This window comes from Rousettus aegyptiacus, unplaced genomic scaffold (assembly GCF_014176215.1).
Source record: "Rousettus aegyptiacus isolate mRouAeg1 unplaced genomic scaffold, mRouAeg1.p scaffold_m13_p_3, whole genome shotgun sequence".
In the NCBI taxonomy this organism is placed as follows: Eukaryota; Metazoa; Chordata; class Mammalia; order Chiroptera; family Pteropodidae; genus Rousettus; species Rousettus aegyptiacus.
Window position 1 is genome coordinate 131854887 of NW_023416306.1, and position 24828 is coordinate 131879714.

At 35.9% G+C, this 24828-nt stretch overlaps 1 protein-coding gene across 8 annotated transcripts in view; it reads right to left on the reverse strand.

Annotated features, from left to right (window-relative positions):
- CSNK1G1 (casein kinase 1 gamma 1) overlaps positions 1-24828 on the reverse strand; it is a 147645-nt gene that overhangs the window by 88918 nt on the left and 33899 nt on the right. For all 8 annotated transcript variants that reach the window (XR_004950020.1, XM_016141087.2, XM_016141084.2 and 5 more), the window contains one exon: positions 6530-6930. Coding sequence is in view for 7 of the 8 variants with exons in the window: in XM_016141087.2 (XP_015996573.1) it covers positions 6530-6707 (178 nt within the window). In the remaining variant the exon portion in view is untranslated. The remainder of the gene's footprint in view (positions 1-6529; positions 6931-24828) is intronic.

Here is a 24828-nt window from a genome sequence, read left to right on the forward strand (position 1 = left end):
GTTGTTTAGCCAATATACTGTGCTTGAGTTAGAACCAACTGGGTGCCATTCCAAAAGAATTTCAAACTGCGACGCTACTAGAAATAAGAATCATATATACATTCCTGGTTTTTCCAAAAAAGTTAAAATGCATTATTTCTAAAGTAATAATTTTAAATTGAACCCCTCTATACCACACCCTGATTTTGAAACAAAATCAGTAATGTAATTTGTTACACATCTATAAAGTGGGAACATACAAACAACCTTTACTGCTGGGAGTGGGGGATATATTTTGCCAGGTTTATACACAAATGTACACACATTCATATACCTAAAGAGATAAAGCACATGGGACACAACATTAACTAGGTGATAATATATCATGGCTTTAACCATCCTATTCTTTTTACTCTTCTTAAAATCTTGAATTTTTTTTTATATTAAGTTGGGAAAAATTAAAATTAATTTCAAACAATGGTTTATATTATGTATATAAACCATGAGCTCACTATGTACCAACCACTATCTTAGGAGACTGTAGACATTATCTGAATTATATCTTCACAACAAATCTGTAAGGTAGATATTATTACCCTTCTAGTCTGACAGAGGAAAAAAATGAAACTTAGATAGGCAATCTGACTCTAGGACTGTTAACATTTAACCACTAGGGGAAGAGAGTAATGAAATGACATGACTTCTAAAATTTGTTTTAGTTTGTTCCATCCACAGACTCTAAAATTTGTAAATTCATAAAAAAATCTTAACAATGTTATAAAAGCACAATATATCAGTTTTTCTGTTTCATTGGTTGGCTTGGGTTTTGGCTGATATATACAGTTCCATTTGTTCAAAATGCTAAAATTTCCTAAGAAACTATAAAGTAACATTTGATTTTACAATGACTATACATTCAACTAGTGAACACTACTAAATTTCCTGTTTTATTGTAAGCCTATATCCTTTCAATTGAATGACTTTCAAAAAATTTTTCCACAGCAGAACTGTATCATTCAATAAAATCTATTGAAAACTCAGTATGTAGGTAATAGAGAGTCCTGCCTACTGCTCACTTTTCCTTTCCTATTTTCTGGCAGTGGGAAATAGGTGCTCCAAGTCTCTGTGTGACACAATATGAAACCAACTGCTTTAGATCATACGCATTCTGTAAACTGCTAATGATCACGACTGCCAAAAACTGGCTGGTAGAAGCTAAAGTTATAAATTCCAATCTAAGTTCACTAGTGATAGGTAATTCAGGTAAAGAAAAAAATATATGCAGAGAAGTCATTATATATACTTTATGTTAGTCATAAAAATAAGTGTCTTATTTTAGAAGCCAGGGAGTAATGTGTCACAAGACAAGCTGCTACCCTTAGCCAATTTACCTTTGTCAGAAATATCCTTCAATGCTAATGTAATTTTACATATTTCACCAGATACCAAATACAGAAAAGAGCAAAAAAGGTCAATTATTTTTGTGCCTCCATTTTCCTGTCTGTAATTAAAAACATTCTCTAGCAATATCTTATTTCACAATGGTAATATTAAGATTTTTAAACATACCTACATATCTATGAGATGTGACAGAGATATCATCTATTTACTTATTCTTCCAGCTAAGCAGGAAAACAAGCTGTTATTTGTGGACTTGGGATATACATTTTCTGAATTCTGGAGGAATAGAATCATTTGCATCTTAATGTTTACATGATTCTTTCCAGGTTTGATTCAGTAAAGACTCAAAACTTAAAAAAAAAAAAAAAATCCTCAGAGTATTCTTCATGTTTTTCAATCAATGAAAAACAACCTGCAGATCTGTTTCCACTCCAGTGCATTCTCCTACCTTTAATCCATGATCATCCTTCATCAATCTTCCTTTCTCAAACATTCAAAATCCCTTTCTGTTGAAGCAATATACACAGGTAAGACTCCATAGAAATAATCTGTCTATTAAAAAGCAGACAAAGGCCACAAAGAAGCAACTCAAAAGAAGAAATGTAAATGTGTAAAGATGTTTACCTTCACCCATGAATACAAACACATTTAACAAGATACCATTTTCCCCTATCGGATCAGCACAGGTGAAGACTCTCCACAATGTTTAAGGTATTTGAAGGGGTAAGGGAAACAACCCCCATCCCACATACACGCAAGGTAAATAAAAACCATCTTTCTGGAGGGAAAACTGTCAATGTGTAACAAAATTGCAAATATGTATATCCTTTGACTCAGAAAGTATACTTTCAAGATTTATTCTAAAAAAATAAAATAATCAATCAAATTTGGACTACAAGGATGTACTCCAAGTGTCTATAATGATGTTCATTCAGCACAGTATTATTTATAATAGTAAAAAACAGATAATTCATATATGCATATATAAAGACTAAATAAAGTACTGAATAACTACAGATATTAAAAAATGAATAATCTGTAAGTAGAAATAAAAAGTGCATGTACAATTTGATTGCATTTCTAAAATATAACCTGATACACATTTTTAATTTCTGGAAGATTAAATTAGTGGTTATCTTTGGAGATACTTCTAAAGTGGAATTTTTTAAAAAATCTGGTGATAAGCATGTCATTTTCTTTTAAAAAATGGTCCTATAAAAATTATTTTTGCTTCTTGTTTATCGCTTTTTTTCTGATTACAAAATACATATAGTCATTTAAAATACAAACAAAAGGGAGAAGAAAAAAGAAATATCTCAGAAATAAATAGATGTTTATTTCTAAAGGCAATAATTAATTAGTTCTCTCCTGCTTAACCTTAGGGCACAAGACTTTGCTAATACCTCAAATGTCTAGAACCTCTTCTTTTTTGACTTTTCAACCTCTGTACTCTTTAAGGCTCTTCCTTTTCTAATATCCCTTAAATGTACAATCCTCCAGTCATACAAGTTCCACAAAGCATCATCTCATCATCTGACTGTGTTCATTAACACCTACATGATGATGAATTCTTAATCCCTATCTCAAGCCTAAACTTTTCTAAGTCTCAGATCCATATTTCTGCATATGTGCTGCACACTCCTCTCAAAGTCATGATATTCACGAACTCTATCTACCTGTCCTCCCCACTGCTACTCCAGTCTTGTATTTCCTTCTTCATTAAAGGTTTCCTCATTCACTTGGTCTCCACAAGCTGGCAAACTCAGTCATTTTTGACACTTTCCCCTCAAATCCTGCCTATAGCCCACTTCTGACATTTCTCCCTAGTTCATCCCTTCCTCTCGATCTCACTGCGGTTTTCAGAGCCAAGAGCTAAGGCAGGCTAGATCATTTCTGACCTGGACTATAAAGTCAAACATTCTTAATTACCCATCATATGTCATCCATAATAAAAAGAGTTGAGAATATGATGATTAATAAAGCAAAGTACTACCACCAAACATGTCTGAAGGTAGAGAGATGGAGGAAGAAGATAATATAATGTGATGAGTACTATAATTAGAGCAAAATTCACAGTACGTCAATCTCTTTCCTATCTGATCTAATCTTAAAACTACCTGAATTATCTTTCTAGATTACAAACCAGATCATGTCACTTTTCTGTTGTAAAACTCTTGATGATTCTACTCCACTGCCTATAGTATAAAGTCCAAATGCTTTAATACCATGCAAACACTTCACAATCTTGTCCCAACCTAATAGCCATCTCTATTACTTTCTTTCACTTGACACACCCTAACCCAGCCCTGGATAAGTAACTAGTTGCTGTTCTGATGATATGCTAAACACTTCCACAACATCTAGTGTTTGTGTATCCAGCTGCTGGAGAGTCCTTCTTCCTTATGCCCGCCAGTGGAAGAAGCCCCATCCTACTCTCAATCAAATAATATCTCCTTCTGAAACTTTCATTAATCTTCTCTGCCAATGTAGTTTTTACACAATCTATTACAATACTTATCAATTTGCATTATAATTTGTTTTTCTAACACCAGATTATGAGATTCCTAAGGACAAAAACTACATCTTGTTATTCTTTGTATCCTTCCCAAAGTCTGTCCAGATAGTAAATATTTAAGAACTACTTTTTTAAGTGGATGATGGGGTGGAAACAGATTTGCAGAGAACCAAAATGTACTGAACGTTAAATTACTTTTTTAGTTCTCTGTCTAGAATCCAGGGGTCTACCTAAACATTAAGGCTACTACCTACCCGTCACCCCCACATACCAGGAGGCCAAAGGAACCCATGGTTTTTGCCTCCCCTTTTCCTATTCATCTGGCTATCCATCTGTCCTATAAATAATAACAGTAAATAATACAAATAGAATCCCTAACCTTCAATGGGCTTATATTCAAGTAAGGAGAGACAATTAACAGGTAAACAAATATATAAAATCATTTCAGATAGTGATAATACAATGAATAAAATAAAGTAGTTTCATGGGATAGAATGTGGCTAGGTGAGAAATGTGCTATTTATAAATGAAGGTAGGGGCTGTCACAGAAGGTTTCTCTGAGATTGTAATATAAAGGTGACTGAGGCCTAAAGAACGAGAAGCAAACAGCTAAGCAAAATTTGGAAGAAAAAATTCTGCAGGCAGAGAATAAAGGTCTGAAGTAAAAATGCATTTGGCTGCTTGAGGGACAGAACAGTGTGGCTAGAGAAAGAAATGAGTGTGGAGAAGAAAGAACAACCCTGCAGGCCATAGCCTTGGTGGAGGCCAATCTACATCTGCCTTGAGTTTAGAATTTCCTAGTTTACATCTTCCATTGTCTGCACAATCTTCTACTTATGAATACCAGAGCAAAAGGACACAGGAATGGGGTACACAGCATACCCTCTTGTTAGAAAGATGTCAAATGATTCTGAAAGTACCTTTCCTGGTTTCTGTTGATAGTATTTCTAGATACAGTGCTATAACAATATTGGCCCAGGGTTAATGAAAACCTGATAAGCACACGAGAATAAAACTACTTGTAAAGAAAGACAAGTTTTGTCTACTGACTATAAGGAAAGTCAAAATAAGAACAAAATTATCTTAGATTCATGAGAAGAAACAGAACACAACACTCTGCATCGGCTATAAATTTATCCTTTTAACTGTTTCCATTCCTATGTAAACTTAAAGATCACATAATGCAAATCTACACTTAAATAAAATAGATTTTCAGTTTTCATCGACCAAGTTTCTTCTTCAATTTAAACAATTTAATGATGTTTTGAGAATACATGAATTTATATGCATTATAAACTGCCTCTCAGCAGTAATTCTGTGGATGTTTATGTCTAATCTAATTAATTTCAAGTACTACTGTGATGTTAAAGTTAATCCATTAAATACATAAATATTTACCAAACTAGCTGCTAAAGCAATTCAGTAGTTGCTAGGAACTCAAGCAGTATGAAGTTATACACCTTACCTCTATGCTCAGTAGTATCTGCTGGCTTTGCTAGCCTGAACATGAACACATCACTAAATATGCAGAGCCTTTTATTATCATAGCCAAGTCTTAAAATTCTAAGCTGCCAGCCTAGAATCCCCAAATTCAATTCTGGCTAGTGTAGTGATGTTTCCCTGCCTCTCTTTATGAGATATCAAAAACAAGACCTTTTCTATTTTCTTTTGCAAAATCATCAGAAGTAGCAGAGGTAACAAGCAAGTAATTATCTTATACTCCTATAAGCAATCATCATTTGCTCCCAAAGGCCAAAGTCTCCTACAATGGGCCTTCATAGTAATTCATAGCCTCAAAAAATGTCTAGAAAAAAAAAAAAGGGAACCTGTTCCCTAAAAGGGAACCTCTTCACATTCTCTAAACTGATGTCCGGCTTCACACATTTAGAAAATCTTTCATTTTCTCTTCCCCATTCACCTAGGGAGGGCCATAAAAAGGTTTAGAAATATCCAATATATAAATACCCAATGCACCTTCTTCCCAATTTCACATCTTCAAACTGGTCAATTTTGTCATTATTCATCATCTCACTCATAAATTTATATTTTAAATTAAAAAATCCTATTTCCTTGGTTAGGAAATGAAATTGCACAATTTCTCAAGTTCTAGCTCAATCCCCATGCTGGGACTTCTAAGAAGAAATGCAAACATAGTTATCAGTTGGAAAGCCTCTTCAAAGAGGATGTATATCTTTGTAGACTCAATCTGGGTATTACCGAGTAAGGATGTAGTCCTCTCTTATCAGAGCAGAGTTTAAACTAAAACAAGGCCTAACTCCTTTCTCAAAGTGTGATTCAAGGACCAACAGCATCTAGAGTACCAGGGAGTCTGTTAAAAAAAAAGACCATCTAAATTAAATCTTCGTTTTATTGATATCTGTATGTGAATCTCCCTACATCATAAAATCTTAGAACTGGTGGAAAATTTAGAGCCTATCACACAGAGATATAAACCTTGGACAACAATTATAACTGAGGACTACAGTCCCATTCACATTTTCTTTAATTCTTACAACAGATCTTCTTTAAGAGAATTTCCCATAAAACTATAAACCACTTGTCTTGAAACACACCACAGCTCATTATAGCTGCTGCTGTCGTTAGTGAAAGCCACTGATATAACCAAGTTCTTACCTAATCTGAGCTCTCCGAAGTTCCCACACCCTATCTTCTTGCCGACCCTGAAGTTGGGTCCCACCATAAGAACCCCAGATGTAGAGGAGCCAGACGGTCGAGAACAGTGTGTACTCCTCTGTGCCATGGGTTTAGTCGTCCGTTGTCTTTCATCCTTCTCCCTACTAGGATGGTCCATGATCCTACACGACAGAGTCTCTCCACAGTGAATAGCTTCAGTCTGTACACCTCGCTTCAATACAAAAGTATGTCCAAATAAACCGTAGTCAGAGAAAGATAAGAAGATCTTTTGGCACCATATTTGTTTCTAATGTATCTCCAGGAGATGAAAAACCATTGATTAGTTCTTGTAGGACATGTTGTAGTCTGTAGGTCTCAAGCATAGGAGGATATTTTGTAACCTAGGTTAAACAAAAAAAAAAATACAGTTAAAAATTAAATTTTAAAACAAATTGAGCAAGTCGCTACTAATTAGAATGGATCATATCCAAAAATCAGTAAAGTAGGTAGCTGCCTGAAATAGGTTTTGGTTTTATATTCTCCAACAGTTTAGCCATCTGGACTAGTTATTCGGCTGGTAACATAAGCTCAATAGGCTACAGACCATGGCAGCTAAGGGAACATACAAACTTTTAATACAAAATGCTCTCTACTAGTACAACACATATCACCCAAAGAAAGGTATTTGTTGGCTTTTTCAAGCTAAGAAAAAGATATGGTGGGGGGTTAAGCCTAGCTAAATAAACTGAGGACGATTAATAGTTCTTCCTTTTAATTTGGACAGAACCTAGCAGAAATGAGGCTACTCAACCTCCCTCTCCTCCATCCCCACCTTTTATCAAGCACTGACAGCAATCATGCATTCCAAGGCATTCCATTGACACAGGCTATGTCTATGAAGGACTTTCCAAAACCCTAAAGGTACTAAGCAGTCCTAAACTAAAGCTTTGGAAAGCTCAACTTTTGGTCTAGTTTCCACTGCAGACTAAGTATACAGAGTACCTGAAGCAGATCCTGCGTGCAACCCAAGGGTGAAAATAAAGTCGAGAAACACGTAGTCTTAAAAACTCATCCCTACAATTCAGGGATGAATCCAAGACAAAAATTTACAATGAGATAATTTCAATGCTATTTTTGATAATCCAGGTGAGTATCCTTAAAGAAAAATATTCTTTCATCACCAATCACATACTAAACAAATACTTATGTTTCGCTTCCATTAAATATTTTCTTTAAAATTTTAAGGATGAAGAGAATTAGAACAACTGCTAGGTAACTGTTGCATGTATACTATAAAACAAAAATATCTAGACTGCTGGGGTCTTATGGGCACCTTCAATTCCCTAGTACTGGAATAGGCACAAATCTGTGAGGTGACTGTACAAATGGGGAAATGATTCAAGAATATAATGTTGACTTCCTTATAGTAGTTGAAATAAACTGTTCATTTTCATCATTTCTGTCCATTTTCTTTGCATTATTAAAACTGCATAATGACTTTAGGCTTCCACAAAACTAATCATCAACAAAATACGTTTCTCTGACTTCGGAAAACAATACATCTACATTCAGAATGTACATTCTGTTAAGGAAACAATCAGGGTGATGAGAAGAGATCAGCAATTGCTGGATTTCCTGCATGAGCAACATTATAAATTTATATTTCTCTTCCTTTTTTCTCATATTTCCAATTGTATCTAACATTCTCCAATTATCTTGGTTGTTTACCCAAACTTCCTCAAACAATATTAGTAATAAAATGGAAATATGATTTAAGATGTTTTATTTAGATCATACCATCTTAACAAGTAGGGAGTATACCTACATGTAAGAAACTGTCAGCCTATACTTTCTTCCCGTATGCTTTTTTGAGGACAGTAAAAGGGACAGAAAAAGTATGTCTTGGCCTACCTAGACAACACTAAATATTTAACTCTCAATTTTCATAAATTATCACTCATTAACAGCCTCATTTATAAGATTTGGAAACCTTGTCTATTCTTTTTCATATTTTTTGTGTTTACTCTGCTTTTCTAACAGATGGAGGTTATTTTTATAATGAGTACTCACAAAACATTAGGTGGAGTAATCACACACAGCTCTCCTTATTCACGTACACTTGCATGTATGCATTAAAAAACTATATAATACTTGCAAGTTTAGAATCCTGTAGAAAGCAGGTTTGATCGGAGAAAGGGATGATTTAACACTTGCTTGTAGACAAGAACAATAATTGTATCTCCCACAAACATGGCAAAACTCACATTTAAGATATCAATTTTCCAATCTATGTTTGGGACATTAGCAGTTTAATCCACAATTATAAAAGATGAATAATATTCAATACCACTTTATGTGGTGCTTCTCATTTAAGAAAGCAAACTAACTAAACAACTAAAAAATTTTAAATCTTATTTATCGCCACCCACTGCTCAAAAGCATTTTCTCCTTCCTAATTACAAACTCTTCAACTTTCTAAATTCATGTTTTAGAAAGCTTCTACATAAACACAAGTAACATCATTCTTAGCCCTTATACCTAGAATGGCCTCTTAACTCTTCTGTCTTATTTAAGGCTCTACATGCCACATCCTTTGTGAAACCTTTAATAACCAAGTCATCATTAACACTTGAAGCATCACTATCTATACCACTCATGTGCCATCTACCATGTGCCAGATTATATTAATATGTACTCTAATACTCAACTTGATTATCAACCTTTGAAGTTAGAGTTTTTGTCATATCTCCTTAAATTTCCTGCATATAATTGGTACTTAATATATACTCAATAATTATGATAGTCTTGCTTAACAGAAAACAGATTCCCAGTGACATAACCAAATATTTTACAACAAATAATAAAAGTAAAGAGAACCTTAATTTACTGTAAGAAATCCTAGGATTCCCCTAGGAAGAAGCTATAATACTGCACTTAAATTCAACAGTGTTAAGACCTAGACTAGTTAGGATTTCCATTTCACAAAGATATTAGGTATTATAGTTACACAAAGATATTAAATGGTTTACAGTTACTAGTATGAAAAAGTTAGCTCAAGAACCAGGTCAAGATCACTAGTCACAATGGCGGAGTAGGATAACACTGTGCTTGCCTCCTCTCACAACCACATCAAAATTACAAATAAACCACAGAACAATCATCGTTGAGAATCTCCTGAAGTACAGCTGAACAGAAGTCCTATAACTACAGACATACAGAAGATGCCACATATCAAGACTGGTAGGAGGGGCAGAGATGCTGAATGGGCTGGCCCCACACTCACGTGTGGCAGTTAAAAATTGGGAGGGATATCTCAGCTGCAGAGGTCCACCATAAGGAGCGAGGGTAACCAGCCCCACATCAGGCTCCCCAGCCCAGGGTTTCAGTGCCAGTAACAGAAGTCTCCATAATTCTGGCTGTGAAAACCAATGCAGATTGTGGCTAAGGGAGAAAAAGGGCTGCTAGAGTCCCAGAAGCTCCTCTTAAATGGCCTGCAGTGGACTTACTCGCTGACACACTCACTCATTATGAGCTCCAGTGCTAGGGCAGCAGCTCAAAGGTGCCAGAACATATGGAGAAGAAATAAATTTTCTGCCTTCAAGGAAGAAGCTGGAGGGGTAGCTTTCTCCCAGAGAGAACTGCAGGTAGATGCCACTGTTCCTTTGTTAAGCCCTCCCCTGACCCAGTTTGCAGATGCAGGCAGGAACCATATCTGAGTCTCCACTAACCTGACTAACACCATTTGCCCTGCCTTGGTGACTCCCTGAAACCCCACCCCTCCCAAACTGCAGACCCAAATCCCTTTCAGTGACTTTTCCATACAAATGCTCTATCTTGGCCCATGCTATGGACTTTCTTAAAATCTTTCAAAGGTTCACAAACCCCAAACAAGCAGTATCTAGCCTAGCCTTGGTGAGCCCCATACCTCTTAATGAGCAGCTCAAGCCAGGCACTAGTAGCAGCCGGCCTTGGTTTGAGGTTTGTCCTCTCCCAGAAACCTCTAAGCCCAGAGTGGGTGACGACTACCTGCAGATTGCTTTGTGGCTCATACAAAGTGGCCCTGGGCAAGGCAGGGTAGCAGTTGATCTTGGCTTCCACCAGGGCCCTTCCCAGGACGACCCAGGGCCACCACACCCAGTCACCAGCTTCAGATAACTCAGCTTCCTCTGTAAACAACACATCCAAAGGGCAGTCTGGGCAGGCACCAGAGCCCTGCTAACGTGAACTGTGTTCTGTAAAGTCAGCCTCTGTACAACAACTCACAGCTAGTTCTCACAACCAGTCAACCTGAGGGTCAATCTCTCCCATTAACGTGTAAATGGAAACCAAGGCTCAACTACAGTAGGAGGACACACACAATCCACACAAGAAACACACCTACAGCATTCAGCTCAGGTTACTGAATCACTGGGCCCCATACGACACCTACTGTATAGGACCACTCTACATAACAGCTCTACCTAATACATAGAAACAAACAGAGAGGGATAGACAAAATAGAGAGACAAACATGTCACAAATGAAAAAACAAAGCTCCAGAAAAAGAACTAAACAAAATGAAGACAAGATGCAAAGTCTGAAACACTAGTTATAAGGATGCTCAATGATCACAGTGAGAACTTCAACAGAGATAGGAAACATAAAAATGGACATAGAAAATAGTAAAAAGAACTAGTCAGATATGAAGAATATAACTAAAAGAATATATTAGTGGAAATCAACAGATTAGATGCAGAAGATGGAATCAGCGATTTGGAAGATAAGGTAACAGAAAACACCCAATCGGAATTGCAAAAAGAAAAAAAGAATCCAAAAAATGAGATAGATTAAAGGGCCTCTGGGACAACATCAAGCATACTAACATTCTCATCACTGGGGCACCAGAAGAAAAGAAAGAGCAAGGGATTAAAAACTTCTATGAAGAAATAATGATGGAAAACTTCCCTAACCTGGATAAGGAAACAGACATACAAGCCCAGGAAGCACAGAGAGTCCCAAACAAGATGAACCCAAACAGGCCCACACCAAAACACATCATAATTATAATGCCAAACGTTAAAGACAAAGAGAGAATCTTAAAAGCAGCAAGAGAAAAGCAGTTAGTTGCCTACAAGGGAGCTCCCATAAGACTGTCAGCTGATTTCTCAACAGAAACTTTGCAAGCCAGAAGTGATTGGCATGAAATACTCAAAGTGATGAAAAGCAAGGTCCTATAACCAAGATTACTCTACCTAGCATAGCTATCATTTAGAATCAAAAGACAGATAAAGAGCTTCCCAAACAAAAAAAGCTAAAGGAGTTCATCACCACCAAACCAGTATTTCAAGAAATGTTAGAGGGACTTCTTTAAGACAAAGAAGAAAAAAAAAGAAAAATATGAATAATAAAATAGCAATAGCTACATATCTACCAACAATTCCTCTCAATGTAAATGGAGTAAATGCTCCAATTAAATAACATAGGGTGGCTGAATGGATAAGAAAACAAGACCCTTACGTATGCTGCCTATAAGAGACTTACTTCGTATCAGAAGATACAGATTTAAAGTAAAGGGATGAAAAAAGATATTAATGAAAATGGAAATGCTAAAAAATGGCTGAGCTAGCAATACTTATACCAGAAACAACAGCCTTTAAAACAAAGGCTATAACAAGAAACAAAGAAGGACTCAGTAATCTCACTTCTGGGTATTTACTGAAGTAACCTAAAACAGTACTTTGAAGGAACATGTGCATCCATCGGTTCACTGCAGCATTATTTACAATAGCCAAATATGGACGCAACCTGAGTGTCCATCAATGGAGGAACAGACAGAGAAGAGGTGGTACATATATACAACACAATATTGCTCAGCCATACAAAAGAAAGATATCTTGTCATCTGCAACAACATGGCTAGACCTAGAGGTTATTGTGCTTAGTAGAATAAGTCAGGCAGAGAAAGACAAATGCCATATGATTTCTTATATGTGGAATCTAGAGAACAGGATAAACAAACAAACAAAACAGAAACAAGGTCAAGCCCAAAGATACAGAGAGAATTTTTATGGTTGCCAGATGGGGGTGATTTTGGGGAGAGATGAAGAGGAGAGGCAGCTACAAAATAATCATGGGGATATAGAGTATAGCATTAGGGAACATAGTCGGCAGTGTGCTGACTATGTTGTAATAACTATGGATGGTGTCAGATAGGTACTGGACTCACTGGGGTGATCTCTTTGTAAGTTATGTCTAATCACTATGTTTTATACCTGAAACTAAAATAATATTATGTCAACTATAAATTGAAAAATAAAAGACTATTTAAAAAAAAAAAAAAAGAACCAGGTCAAATACCCAAGGTAAATAAGTTACACTTTAACCTTATTTTTAACAAATGGTTTCCAAGGACAGCAGTAAAAGACAAACTATATTTTTATGTTACTTCTTTATTTAATAGTAAAAAAAAGGGGGGGAGGAGGAAGGAAATTATATAAATGCAATAAATAGATGTTTATTTTTCAGGTGAATGAACTACTGACAACCACTTGAAACTTATTTATTAAACAAATTAATGTTATGGCGACTACATAACAATGTTATGATGACTACCAGCAAGTTCATTAAGAGGTCTAATTCTAGTAGTTTCTGTCAATTTAGGCATTTCTGAAACAGAGAAAAGATAAAATATTTTTAAAAGTATAATGCCCCACATATTCTTTGTAATTGAAAGTTATAATTTATTTCAGAAATTGTTTTTACCCTTCCCAGAAGACATCACTCTATCAATAAAGCCCCACTTGGTTACTGAATAAAAACAAATTTATACACATAGCTTTTTTGACTGGAAAATTTTAAGAGCTCTGTAGCAAATTAAGAAATTACTACCTATAGTAAAATCAATAAAATCCAATTCAGGAAGTTGTGAGTAGGACACTGATGCCAAATCTGCTAGGTTTACATTAGAGTTGAAGAATATGGCTTTTTTCAGCAGTGGTCAATGAAAAGTTTTCCTTCACAGACTGCTCTAGAAGATATCTTATAGCATTCCATCACATTGAAATGGGAGAAATTTATGCTTCTAGTTAACTACCACCCTAAGCAAACATATAAAAGATATAGGTCAAAACCAAGAGTTCATTTGGCCCAAAGTTACTCTCTGTAAGGCAGCAATGTATGCTTTGTGAGAGATATAGGCATGGTTTTCTATCATGAATGAAATGGCTAAAGTAAATTAATTACTTTATACCATAGTATTTTGAGAAGTCTAAAAAATATTAAGTCAATTATAAAATCATCAAAAAAATACTTAAAGAATTACAGCTATGAATTTGTTCAGTGAAAATAAATCACTGATTTACAGTTTGTTTCAGATTCTCATATACTGGCATTATCAAAAATGCGGCACACAAATATTTAAATTTTTAAGTCAAAACACACTTAACCTTTTTGATAGTCAAGACAAGAGGCTGTCAGGCTTCTAAATCTCTCTTCTGTTATAACTTAGAATGAAACTGTTTATTGGTGTAAGGATGCTGGATCATACGGTAAGTGTATATTTAACGTTAAAGAATCTCTAAAGTGACCAGACTCTCTTTTCTAGTATTCCTTCATTTATCACACGTTAGTTTTGGTCCTAATGCTCACCACCTCTTGGTTACAAGGTTCAGCTTCAGGTATCACTTCCCACACCAGTGTCCAAAACAAATGAAAAGGCAGTAACAAAATTGTATCTGGGGTTTGTTTTTTTTTTTTTGGTAAGGATAAAAATTTTTCCCAGAGCCCCCAGCAAAATTCCCCTTATGCTGAGTTGCCACCAGTGTCTGCAACAATGTCTGAAATTGCCACTGTATGTAACTCAAAGAATGAGATCAAAGCCTCACCTGATGTTTAGAATATAGGCTAAACTACAAGAAAGGTATCACACTCAAAGAAGCTATTCAGTGAACAGTCAATAAAAATGACATCTGCATGTGTGCATGTGATGTGTATGTGCTAAAAAACCATCAATAATCATAAGACAATAAAAAAGATATAGGACAATTTAAGTACAAACAGAAAGCTCATAACTCATTTTAGCTTTAAAAAAAAGGACACCAAAAAAACCTTACTTTTACCTAACAAATGATCAAATTGATTTACTTTAACCAAAATACATTATGGGAGTACAATGTTACAGAGAAGTACAATATTTACAGATACTGGTACTATTACTGTTTCTCTTTTCCACAAATTTCAATTACTACGTCTCCAATTCTTACAGCCCACTGCTCATTGCTCAGTCTATTCTCAACTGACCATTATTTTTTTCTCAGTTTTTTGATATACAAATGACATGCACCTTTTTATTAGTTTAAAGTTGACAACATAATGATTGAACATAGGTATATGTTATGAAATTATTGCCAGAATAAGCTTAGTTAATATCTCCATACAGTTATAATTTTTCTTGTAATGAGAACTTTTAAGAATGATCCTCTTAGTAACTTTCAAATATACAATACAGTAATTTGATGCCATCAATAAAATGAAAAGGGACTCTACAGGATGAGAGAAAATATTTGCAAATTATATATCGGATAAGAATATCTAAAGTGTCTAAAGAACTCATATCACTCAATAGGAAAAATTAAAACAATTCGAATAAAAATTGGCAGAGGAACTGAATAGACATTTTTTCAGGAATGACATACAAATGACCGATACATAAAAAGGTGTTAAACATCACTCACTAATCATCAGGACAATGTGAGTCAAAACCACACTGAGATATCACCTCACACCTGTTACAATGGCTGTCATAAAAAAGACAAGAGGTTAAGAATTGGCAAGAATGTAGAAAATAGGGAACCTTTGTGCACTATTGGTGGTATTACAAACTGGTGTAGCCACTATGCAAAACAGTATGTAGGTTCCTCAAAAAATTAAAAATAGAACTACCATATGACCCAGCAATCTCACTTCTGGGTATTTATCCAAAACACTAATTTGAAAAGATTTATGCATCCCTATGTTCACTGCAGCATTATTTACAATAGCCAAGGAATGGAAGCAAACTAAGTGTCTATTGACAATTAGCTAAAGAAGAGGTGGTACATATACATAATGGAATATTATTCAGCCATAAGAATGAAATATTACCATTTGCAACAATATGGATAGACCCAGAGGACAGTATGCTAAGTGAAATAACTCATATAAAGACAAATACCACATGATTTCACTTATGTGTGGTACTAAAAAACAAAACAAAACAAACAAACAAAAAACAGAAACAAAATCATAGATACAAAGAACAAACTGATGGTTGCCAGATGGAAGGAAGGTTAGGGGGAGTGCTGGTGAAAAAAGGTGAAGGAATTAAGAAGTACAAACTGGCAGTTACAAAACAATCACAAGGATGTAAAGTATAGCGTAGAGAATACAGTCCATAATACTGTAAAAACTGTGTATGGTGCCAGGTAGGTACTAGACTTACCAGGGAGATCACTTTATAAATTATATAAGTGTCTAACCACTATGTGGTACATCTAAAATATAATACTGAATGTCAACCGTAATTGAAAAAAAAAATTATTAAGGAATAATAAGTTAAAAAAATACATAGGTCCATGAAAGAGCAGAAGAAATGGGGGCCTATTGCAATGTTAGACCCATGAAAGGCGTGAGGAGCCCAGCACAGAGGTCATGGGCAAAGCAAAGAAGTGCAGGATGGCATGGTGTGCTGGAGCACAGACAGGGTGAAGATGACATCCATGTGGAAGAGGTAATGTGTCAAGGAGTGTCAGAACCCGAGTGAGAAGTAGGTGGAGGTGGCAATGGGAGATCATTTATATACAGGCAGACTGGTCAAATAATATACTGAGGACAATGATGGTCAGGTTTTCACTATAATAGAAGAATTACAAAAATGGAAAGGGAAAAAACTAGAATGAACTGTGTGGTGTTGGACTGGCATTGGAAGTATCAGTATAAGCTCATGATCATATGTGTGCGTGTGTACACATGATTTTACATATGTATACATATACACACCACATACTTACATAGATGTGTAAAAGTAGGGGTTTACACAGATATAACTGAATAAACTGAAAGTCTGATTAGGAATGGAATATTGAAGTCTTAAAACACCACTTCCTAAAATACTTAGCATGACTCTTAAGTGAATCCTCTTGTTATAAAGGATATTATTGGGACAACTGGTCAAACTTAAAAAGAGTCTGAAGATTAGATATACTTTGGTAATAAAGAAAATATACACTAAAACAATGGGGCTTATGGAAAAATCTTCACAGCAATTTACTCTCAAATGGTTAAGGAAAAAAAATGTTATTTGTACTATACTTCCCAAAAAAGCACAGAAAACCATGTCTCCTTAATTTATAATACTTGTTTTTTCCCCCAAATGTTATTTCTTTATTGTATATATATATAGAGATCACCAGATCCTACAACTAAAGAAGTAAATTAAAATGAAATGTCTTTGGGTTTACAGCTTCCGCTTTCTTACTTTTTCCGTAAAAAACTAATCTTATTCCCATAAATTAGTTTGTTACATTGACTTTATATTTTTAGAAGAGCTGCCCATTCTTCAAGTAAACACAGGGATACTTCAACTTGGGCTTCCTGCTCTCTCGCACCTTCATTCCCATTTTACATACTTGTTCCATGATTTCAACTCCTCTCTTTTTCCTCCAGCCTACTTAGATTCCATAATCTATCACTTCAATCACTACTATGTCAAAACTCCTACCCTGTGTGAATCTATCTACTGGCCTCCTCTAAACTCAAACCTGGGCTTTGCTGAGCACTGGTAGAGAAAAATGCCACAACTAACAGCATTATAAATATGTAGTTTTCTAATTCACTGGAACCCTGAACCACACTAAGTGGTCCTTCTGCTACTTGCCTCCTTATCCTTAGCAGATGATCTTCTACTTCAAACAGGAAATAGAAGTCATGTCCACAATTGGAAGAAGTATGGGTTGGCGCACCATTATTGGAAGATAATTACACTATTCAAAATTTTAAATAAAATTTAGTGGCAATTTATTTGATTTTTAAGTCCCATTCTGAAAAATCTGTAAATAAATACAGAAATTCATTAAAAGTGTGCTAAAATGTATAAGGGAGTCGTATCACATACACAAACTTTATATTCTTAGGAAAAAAATTAGTAAAGCCCAATCCCACCTACCATTATATTCAATAAAGGAATGACTCAGTGTGCAATAAACTGGATAACTGAATCTTGTCCATCACATTACATTCATATGGGCTCTCACTGTATGTGGATCTCACAACAAGGATAATTTTATTCTTTGGAGATATGCATTTTTCATATAATATAGGTCCAGAATCCACTAAAACTTCATCTGGTGCTAACTAAAGAAATAACAATCTGATCTAATGTTGGAGGAAACACTATACTAGATTTATATGAAGGTGGTATATGTGTTTCTGAAAATTACATCTGACTATACATGATATTAACCTCATGTGATATACAGATTCAAACCCTGATTATGATCTTACCCCACTGTCCTAATAAAGACATCCACTGAGGGTTATTTTTAATACCAAGAAACTAGAGTCAACTCAAATGTCCATGACCAGTTGAATTATTAAATTACAGTAGAACCATACTATAATACAATGTAAAGCTACGGAAAAGAAAAACAGGTAGAGTTACACATGCTAGTTTTAGACAGAGAGCCAAATACTGTAGTAGGTTTAAAAATGCCTGTGGCACAATAATATGTACAGTATGATCCCAGCAAAAATTTTTAATATCTAAAATACTTTCATAATCTTCTTTGTATAGATATAGTTTACATGTACTTAGAAAGAAATCCTGTAGGATACATAAGAAACTGAACAGCAGTTAATCTCCAAGGAACTGGATTAAAGGGCAAAGAATGAAACTTTAAATTTCCATTTTATACTTCTGCATTGTAAGTAATTTTAAATAAGCATGTAAATTTTAGTTATTAAAATTTTTATCTTCTTAGTTAACAGAAACAAAAAAAATCATAAGACAAAAATTCCCTCAATTTTCTAACACTAAACTAGCAAAACATACCTACAAAGCTATCTACCTTTACTTAACTTTCCTGTCTCATAAAGGAAAGGTGGCCCTCCTGCCCAAGGCAAATCACTTACAAACTTCAGTGCATTCTCTCTACATAACTTCATCTTCTTACTCTTGGTTGACTTCCTACAATGAGCATTCAGGCATGTTCAAAACCTACCCATTTAAAACACAAGACACAGTACGTATCCCTTGATCGTTATTTCCTGTTCAGCTACCATCTTCTCTCCCACAAACGAAGTACTGTCATCACTGTTTCTATTTCTTCATTTCCTCTCTGCAATTGGGTTTTTAATACCCCTTCCCAAACCACTGATATCTTTCTCCCCCCTAGGTAAACTATCTCCTTGAGGTGATATCAAAGGAACACTTTTAGTCCTCATCTTATTGATCTCCTAACACTGGTGGCCTTTTGTTTTTTCTTAAAATATTCTTTCCCCTTTGAGTTCATGCTATCATTTCCTCCTGATTTTCCTCCAATCTCTCTGGTTGCTCCTTCTTACTCAGCCTGTTCTTGAATTGTTTCATTTCCTGGGGAAACTGGCCCAAACCTGTCTCTCTTCTCACTCAAAACCACTCCCATGGCTTCTAGTCACGCATTCATTCAACAAATATTTATTAAGCATCTATTATGTAAAAGACACTGTTCCCAAGCACTGTGGCATTGTTCTAAGCAACCATATCATATGTTCATTTACATGTTGATGGATCCTAATTTATAATTCCAGCTATCATCTTTCTCTTGAGGTTGAGATCTATATATTCATGGGTATACTAAATTTTTCTACCTACACATAGGAAATTCAGATACCTTAAATTCAATAATCCCACCTGAATTCTTCTCTTGGTTCCTACTTCACCCATCTCCTCCCCAAGAAAACCTCAAACCTATTCTCTTGGGTTCTTATCTCAATGAGTAAGTCTATTCTTACCAGAGTACGATGTGTTCCAAGACCCCCAGTGGATGCCTAAAACCACAAATAGTACTGAATCCTACATATACTATGTTTTTTTCCTATACATATATACATACCTATGATAGCTTAATGTATAAATTAGATTCACAATAACAGTAAGATTCACAATAATAATAGAACAATTATAACAATATACTGTAACAAGTTATATATATTTAGCATTATTAAATAAAATGTTACTTGAACACAAGCATTGGAATACTCTGACAGTCAACCTGATAACCCAGACAGCTACTATGAGATTGACAGGCAGGTAGGTATACAGCGTGGACATGATGGACAAAGGGATAATTCACATCCTGGATGGGACTGAGTAGGCAACGTGAGATTTCATGAGTAGGCAACGTGAGATTTCATTACACTACTCAGTGCAATTTAGAACTTATGAGTTATTTACTTCTGAAATTTTTCATTTAATATTTTTGGTACAAGGCTGACCACTGAAACCATGGAAAACAAAACCGCAAATAAAGGGGGACTACTATACCACTTCTGGTCACTGTACCCAGTAACCAGAAGAACTGTCAATTTCAGCTTTAAATAACACTCAAATCTATAAGCTTCTTTCCATCTTCCTTATTAATTGCTACCCTGGCAAAGAAACTATTCACTCCCAGGATGGAACAAAATTTCCTAACTGAACTCCTTGCTTTCAGATTTCTCGTCTCAAACTCCCTTACTTCTCCATACCAATTTGTGCACCACTTAGCCAAAGGGAACTAACTAGAAAGTAAGTCTGATCACGTCATCTTCCAACTCAAAGGCCTTCAAAGGCTTCCCAATATCCTTAGGAAAAAGGTAAAATCCTTTCAGTCAGGGGTCCCCAAACTCTGTTACCAGTCCATGCCTATTAGGAACTGGGCCGCATAGCAGGAGGTGAGCAGTGGCAGGCAAGCGAGCAAAGCTTCATATGTATTTGCTGCCGTTCCCCAGCGCTAGCATCATCGCCTCAGCTCCACCTCAGATCATCAGACATCAGATTCTCATAGAAGACTGGTCCCTGCTGCCAAAAAGGTTGGGGATCACTGCTTTAAGTGGCTTAAATTCCTTCCGAATCAGGCAGTTGCTTAGCTCTCTATCTTCATTTTGGCTAAAGCCTCCCCTCACATTGTATGAGCACCACACTTAACCTCATTTCCTCTAAACAGCCAGGATCCTCAGTCAGGATCCCCTTTTATCTCTGCTCCTTAGGTTAGCTTATCTTCCCCAGTTTTTGTCTGGAATTTCTCTTTTGCTGGAAAACCTTTTCTCGCTTGTCCATTCTGTATTAAGTGCCCCTCTTATGTACTACTTTAGCAGCCTGCCACAGCACTAGTCACAGTGCACTGTAACTGCTTGTTCACTTGTGTATTAGCTCTGAAGGTAGGAATTGTCTCATTCGTCACTATATTCATAGGATCTGGCATAGTAAGTCCTCAAATATTTAATGAAAATAGGGATACATAAAGGAATGAATGAGTTCTCAATCTTGGTTTTCAACCAAATCTTTGGTTTTCAATCAATTCTTTTCAACTAAAGATTTAACAAAGTTGAAAAATCCTAATCCAGGAGTTCATGATCCCTGCCATCATTCTGAAGGAAAACAGTAATTCCAAGTACCATGACAATTATATCCTACCTTAATTGTATGCAATGTGATACTATTGTAGTCATTAATACGCACTGGTCATTAAAAAGTATGACCCAAATTTTTACCCATCTTAGATAGCACAGAGAGCATCAGAAGATAAAAACTAATGATTAAGACACTAGCTTTGTTTTCAATCCAATTCTAAGTATTCTCACCTGGGGGGTTTCTCTGGCATTATCAATATTTAGCTCCTATATGTATTTTTCTAGGCCGTGCAGAAACAGCCTATTTAATACAGGTACCCAGTTAGTGAGGTAGAAGACTAAGGCTAGAAATCTGCATTTTCATTCTCAACCTGTACACCACTTTACTTCTCTCCATTTGATTCAACGCCTATAAAAAAAGAGACATATCTGAAACTTACCTAGAGGGGGAAAAAAAAAGATTCAAAGAATTGTCAAAAAAAAGACATACAGGGGACTTCTGGTTTCTAGTTCTGCATTTAAGGTGCTAACAAGTAAAAAGCTGAAGAGATTGAAAAATCAACTCTCTTCTTGGATCCTTAAGAGAGGGAAGAATATAGGGCAAACATAGGACAACGCATATCGAAATATGCCAGAGGACACTGTCTAAGAAGACCTGCCCCCTGGAGAAACTAGTTAACCAGAGCCTAACATGCTGGGGTATTTATCAGAGTCTAACTGATCTGGGAGATGAGGATTACTCAGCTCCAGGCCCCTCCAGCCTTCCACATGGTAGAAGGGAAATATCCAACCTCAAATCACTCTAGCCATTCTGTCCTACCTAAGGGAGAAGAAAAAGCTGAGTAACACTCATGAAGCTCATAGTTCAGAGGAATAGGCTCACTAAAAGACTGATCCCTAATCAGGGGGCTATAGAATAATTCTCCTCCTTATACCAGGTATATCAGTCTGGCTACCAAGAAAAAAATTATGAGGCATAGTGAACGGCAAAAAACATGATTCAAAGAGACAGAGCAAGTATTAGAACCAGATATGGCAAGGATGATGAAATTATCACACCAGGAATTTAAAACTACTGACATGTTGCTTAACGACAGGGATATGTTCTGAGAAATGGATCAATAGGCTATTTCATCATTTTGAGAACATCATGGAGTACACTTACACAAACCTAGATGGTACAGCCAACTACATACCTAGGCTATACAGTATAGCTCCTAGCAATAGCTCCTAGGCTACAAACCTGAACAGCATGTTACTGCATTGAATATTGTAAGCAACTGTAACACAATGATATCTGTATATGTAAACATATCTAAACCAAGAAAAGGCATAGTAAAAATATGGTAGAAAAGATGTTTAAAATGATACACCTATATAGGGCACTTACCATGAATAGAGCTTGCAGGGTTGGAAGTTGCTCTAGGTGGGAGTAGTGAGTGAATGTGAAGGACCAGGACATTACTGTATACTACTGTAGATTTTATAAACATTGTCCTACAAGCCTTCCCCCTGCTTCCTTCTGACAGGGTCAGAAATAGAACATGGAGGCTGTCACAATCTTGCTCCACAAACAGGGATGTGGGATGGAAACATTGATTGGAAACATTGAGGAGAAACTGGAGGGGTAAGGCCATAAAAGGTGGCCTGAGGATCAGTAGGAATAAGAAATTAAAATGGAGAGATAAATGAACATAGGGGATTGTCATGGCAATGTAGTTTTGGTTATTGCATGTTGGAGCAGTGGTCCAATTAAGGAACTTTGTGGTATTTATTTTTTAAAAAGGGGGGATGTGTTTAATATAGAGAGGGTAAAAAACTGAGGACTTAATATTTTGACTTTCGAAATTTGTTTTTGGTTCCATTGATCTTATCTGGCACAAAGGGGTCTCTCTAGCATTGAGTTGATGGAAGAAATAAAACTTATCTTTGCTTTACAACATTACAATGTGAAAGTATTTCCAAAGACAGGGACAGGATGGCTCCATACTATCACAGAAAACTTTTACTAAAGTAGCAGTGGCACTTGATATTAGTTAAGATTGCTCCTGTGGACCTGTGTCCTTATACAAGATCTTAGAGACTCAACAAAGAATTTACAATGATGTATATCAACGACAATCAAGCTACTTCTGGGAGGGCTGTATGTAGCATTCTGTGCTGAAACAGGTCAGGGGCTGGGATATAATCTGCATACTCAAAATTAAGTTGCTGTAAGTGGGAAGGAATCTCCCAAACCCCAAAAACACGGCTCTCATCAGAGAAGAAAAAAATCTTTCTGAACCACACATATCCTTCCATTTCTTACAGGAAATTTCATCTCTGTTATAATCTTATGAGACCATTGTCACATATGCAGTTCATCATTGACCTAAATGTCATTATGTGGTGATTATTATTACCATGTTAAAGGCTCTAATGTCTTTCAGTAGGTAAATGAATAAGCTGTGATACATCCAGATACTGGAATATTATTCAACACTAAAAAGAAATGAGCTCTCAAGCATGAAAAGACACAGAGAAACCGTAAATGCATATTACCAAATGAAAGAAGCCAATCTGAAAAGGCTATATACTGGATGACTCCAACCATGTGACATCCTGAAAAAGGCAAAACTATGGAGGTAAAAATGATTAGTAAGTTGCCAGCAGGAGGGGGAGATGAAGAGGCATAGCACAGAGGATTTTTAGGGCAGTGAAACTACTCTCTCTCTGTATGATATTATAATGGCAGACACATGTCATTATACATTTGTCCAAGCCCAAAGAATGCACAACATCAAGAGTGAGACCTAATGATCACTTTGGGTGACTATGATGTGTCAGTGTAGGTTCACCAATTGTAACAAACATACCACTCTGGCAGAGGATGTTCATAATGGGGGAGACTGTGCATGTGTCGGGTTGGTGGGTATACAGAATATCTCTGTACCTTTCTCTTAATTTCACTGTGAACCTAAAATTTTAAAAATGAAGTCTTAAAAAAAGATAGACACAAATGTTTTTAAATAGTATTTCTATATAAAAGAACCTTATGGAATTACAGCAATCACTGAAGGAGTATGCTACTTTCCAGGTGTCAAAAAGTTGAAAGTATAAGCACTTACACTTATTCAAAGTGGAGCTCTTAATTCAATCAACATTTAGTGAGTGCCTCCTATGTGCGTAAAACTAGGATAGTCACTACATACATGTAGTTCCTGTGCTCAGAGCTTAAAGTCTACAGGGGCATCACAAACAATCACAAATTTGGGCCATGCTACAAAGAAAACAAAGATATGCTGAAATATAGAGCATGGGGAAGTCAAAAAGGAGAGTTTTAGGTAGAGGGTGATTAACGCCTTTATTAGAAGCCACACTTAAACAGTGTCCTCAGGATGAAAAGGGGCCAACCTTGTCAAAAGCTAGGTACAGAGCTTCCAGACAGAGGAACAGCCTGTAATGTTCTTGATGAAAAAAGATCAGCAAGGCTGGGGATTACAGTGTGCAAGGTAAGGACGTAGCAGGAGTCCATTATTCATGATTTTATAAGTCGCTGATACTGCAATGAGTATCTATTTAAGCACTTAAAGCAGGGTAGTAATATTTATACTTTAAAAAATTTAGGTTTATAAAAGACATTTATATTTTTAAAATGATCGACTCTGGGTGCTGTGTGACCTATACAGTGAAGTTAACCTGGAATTACCTGCTTTA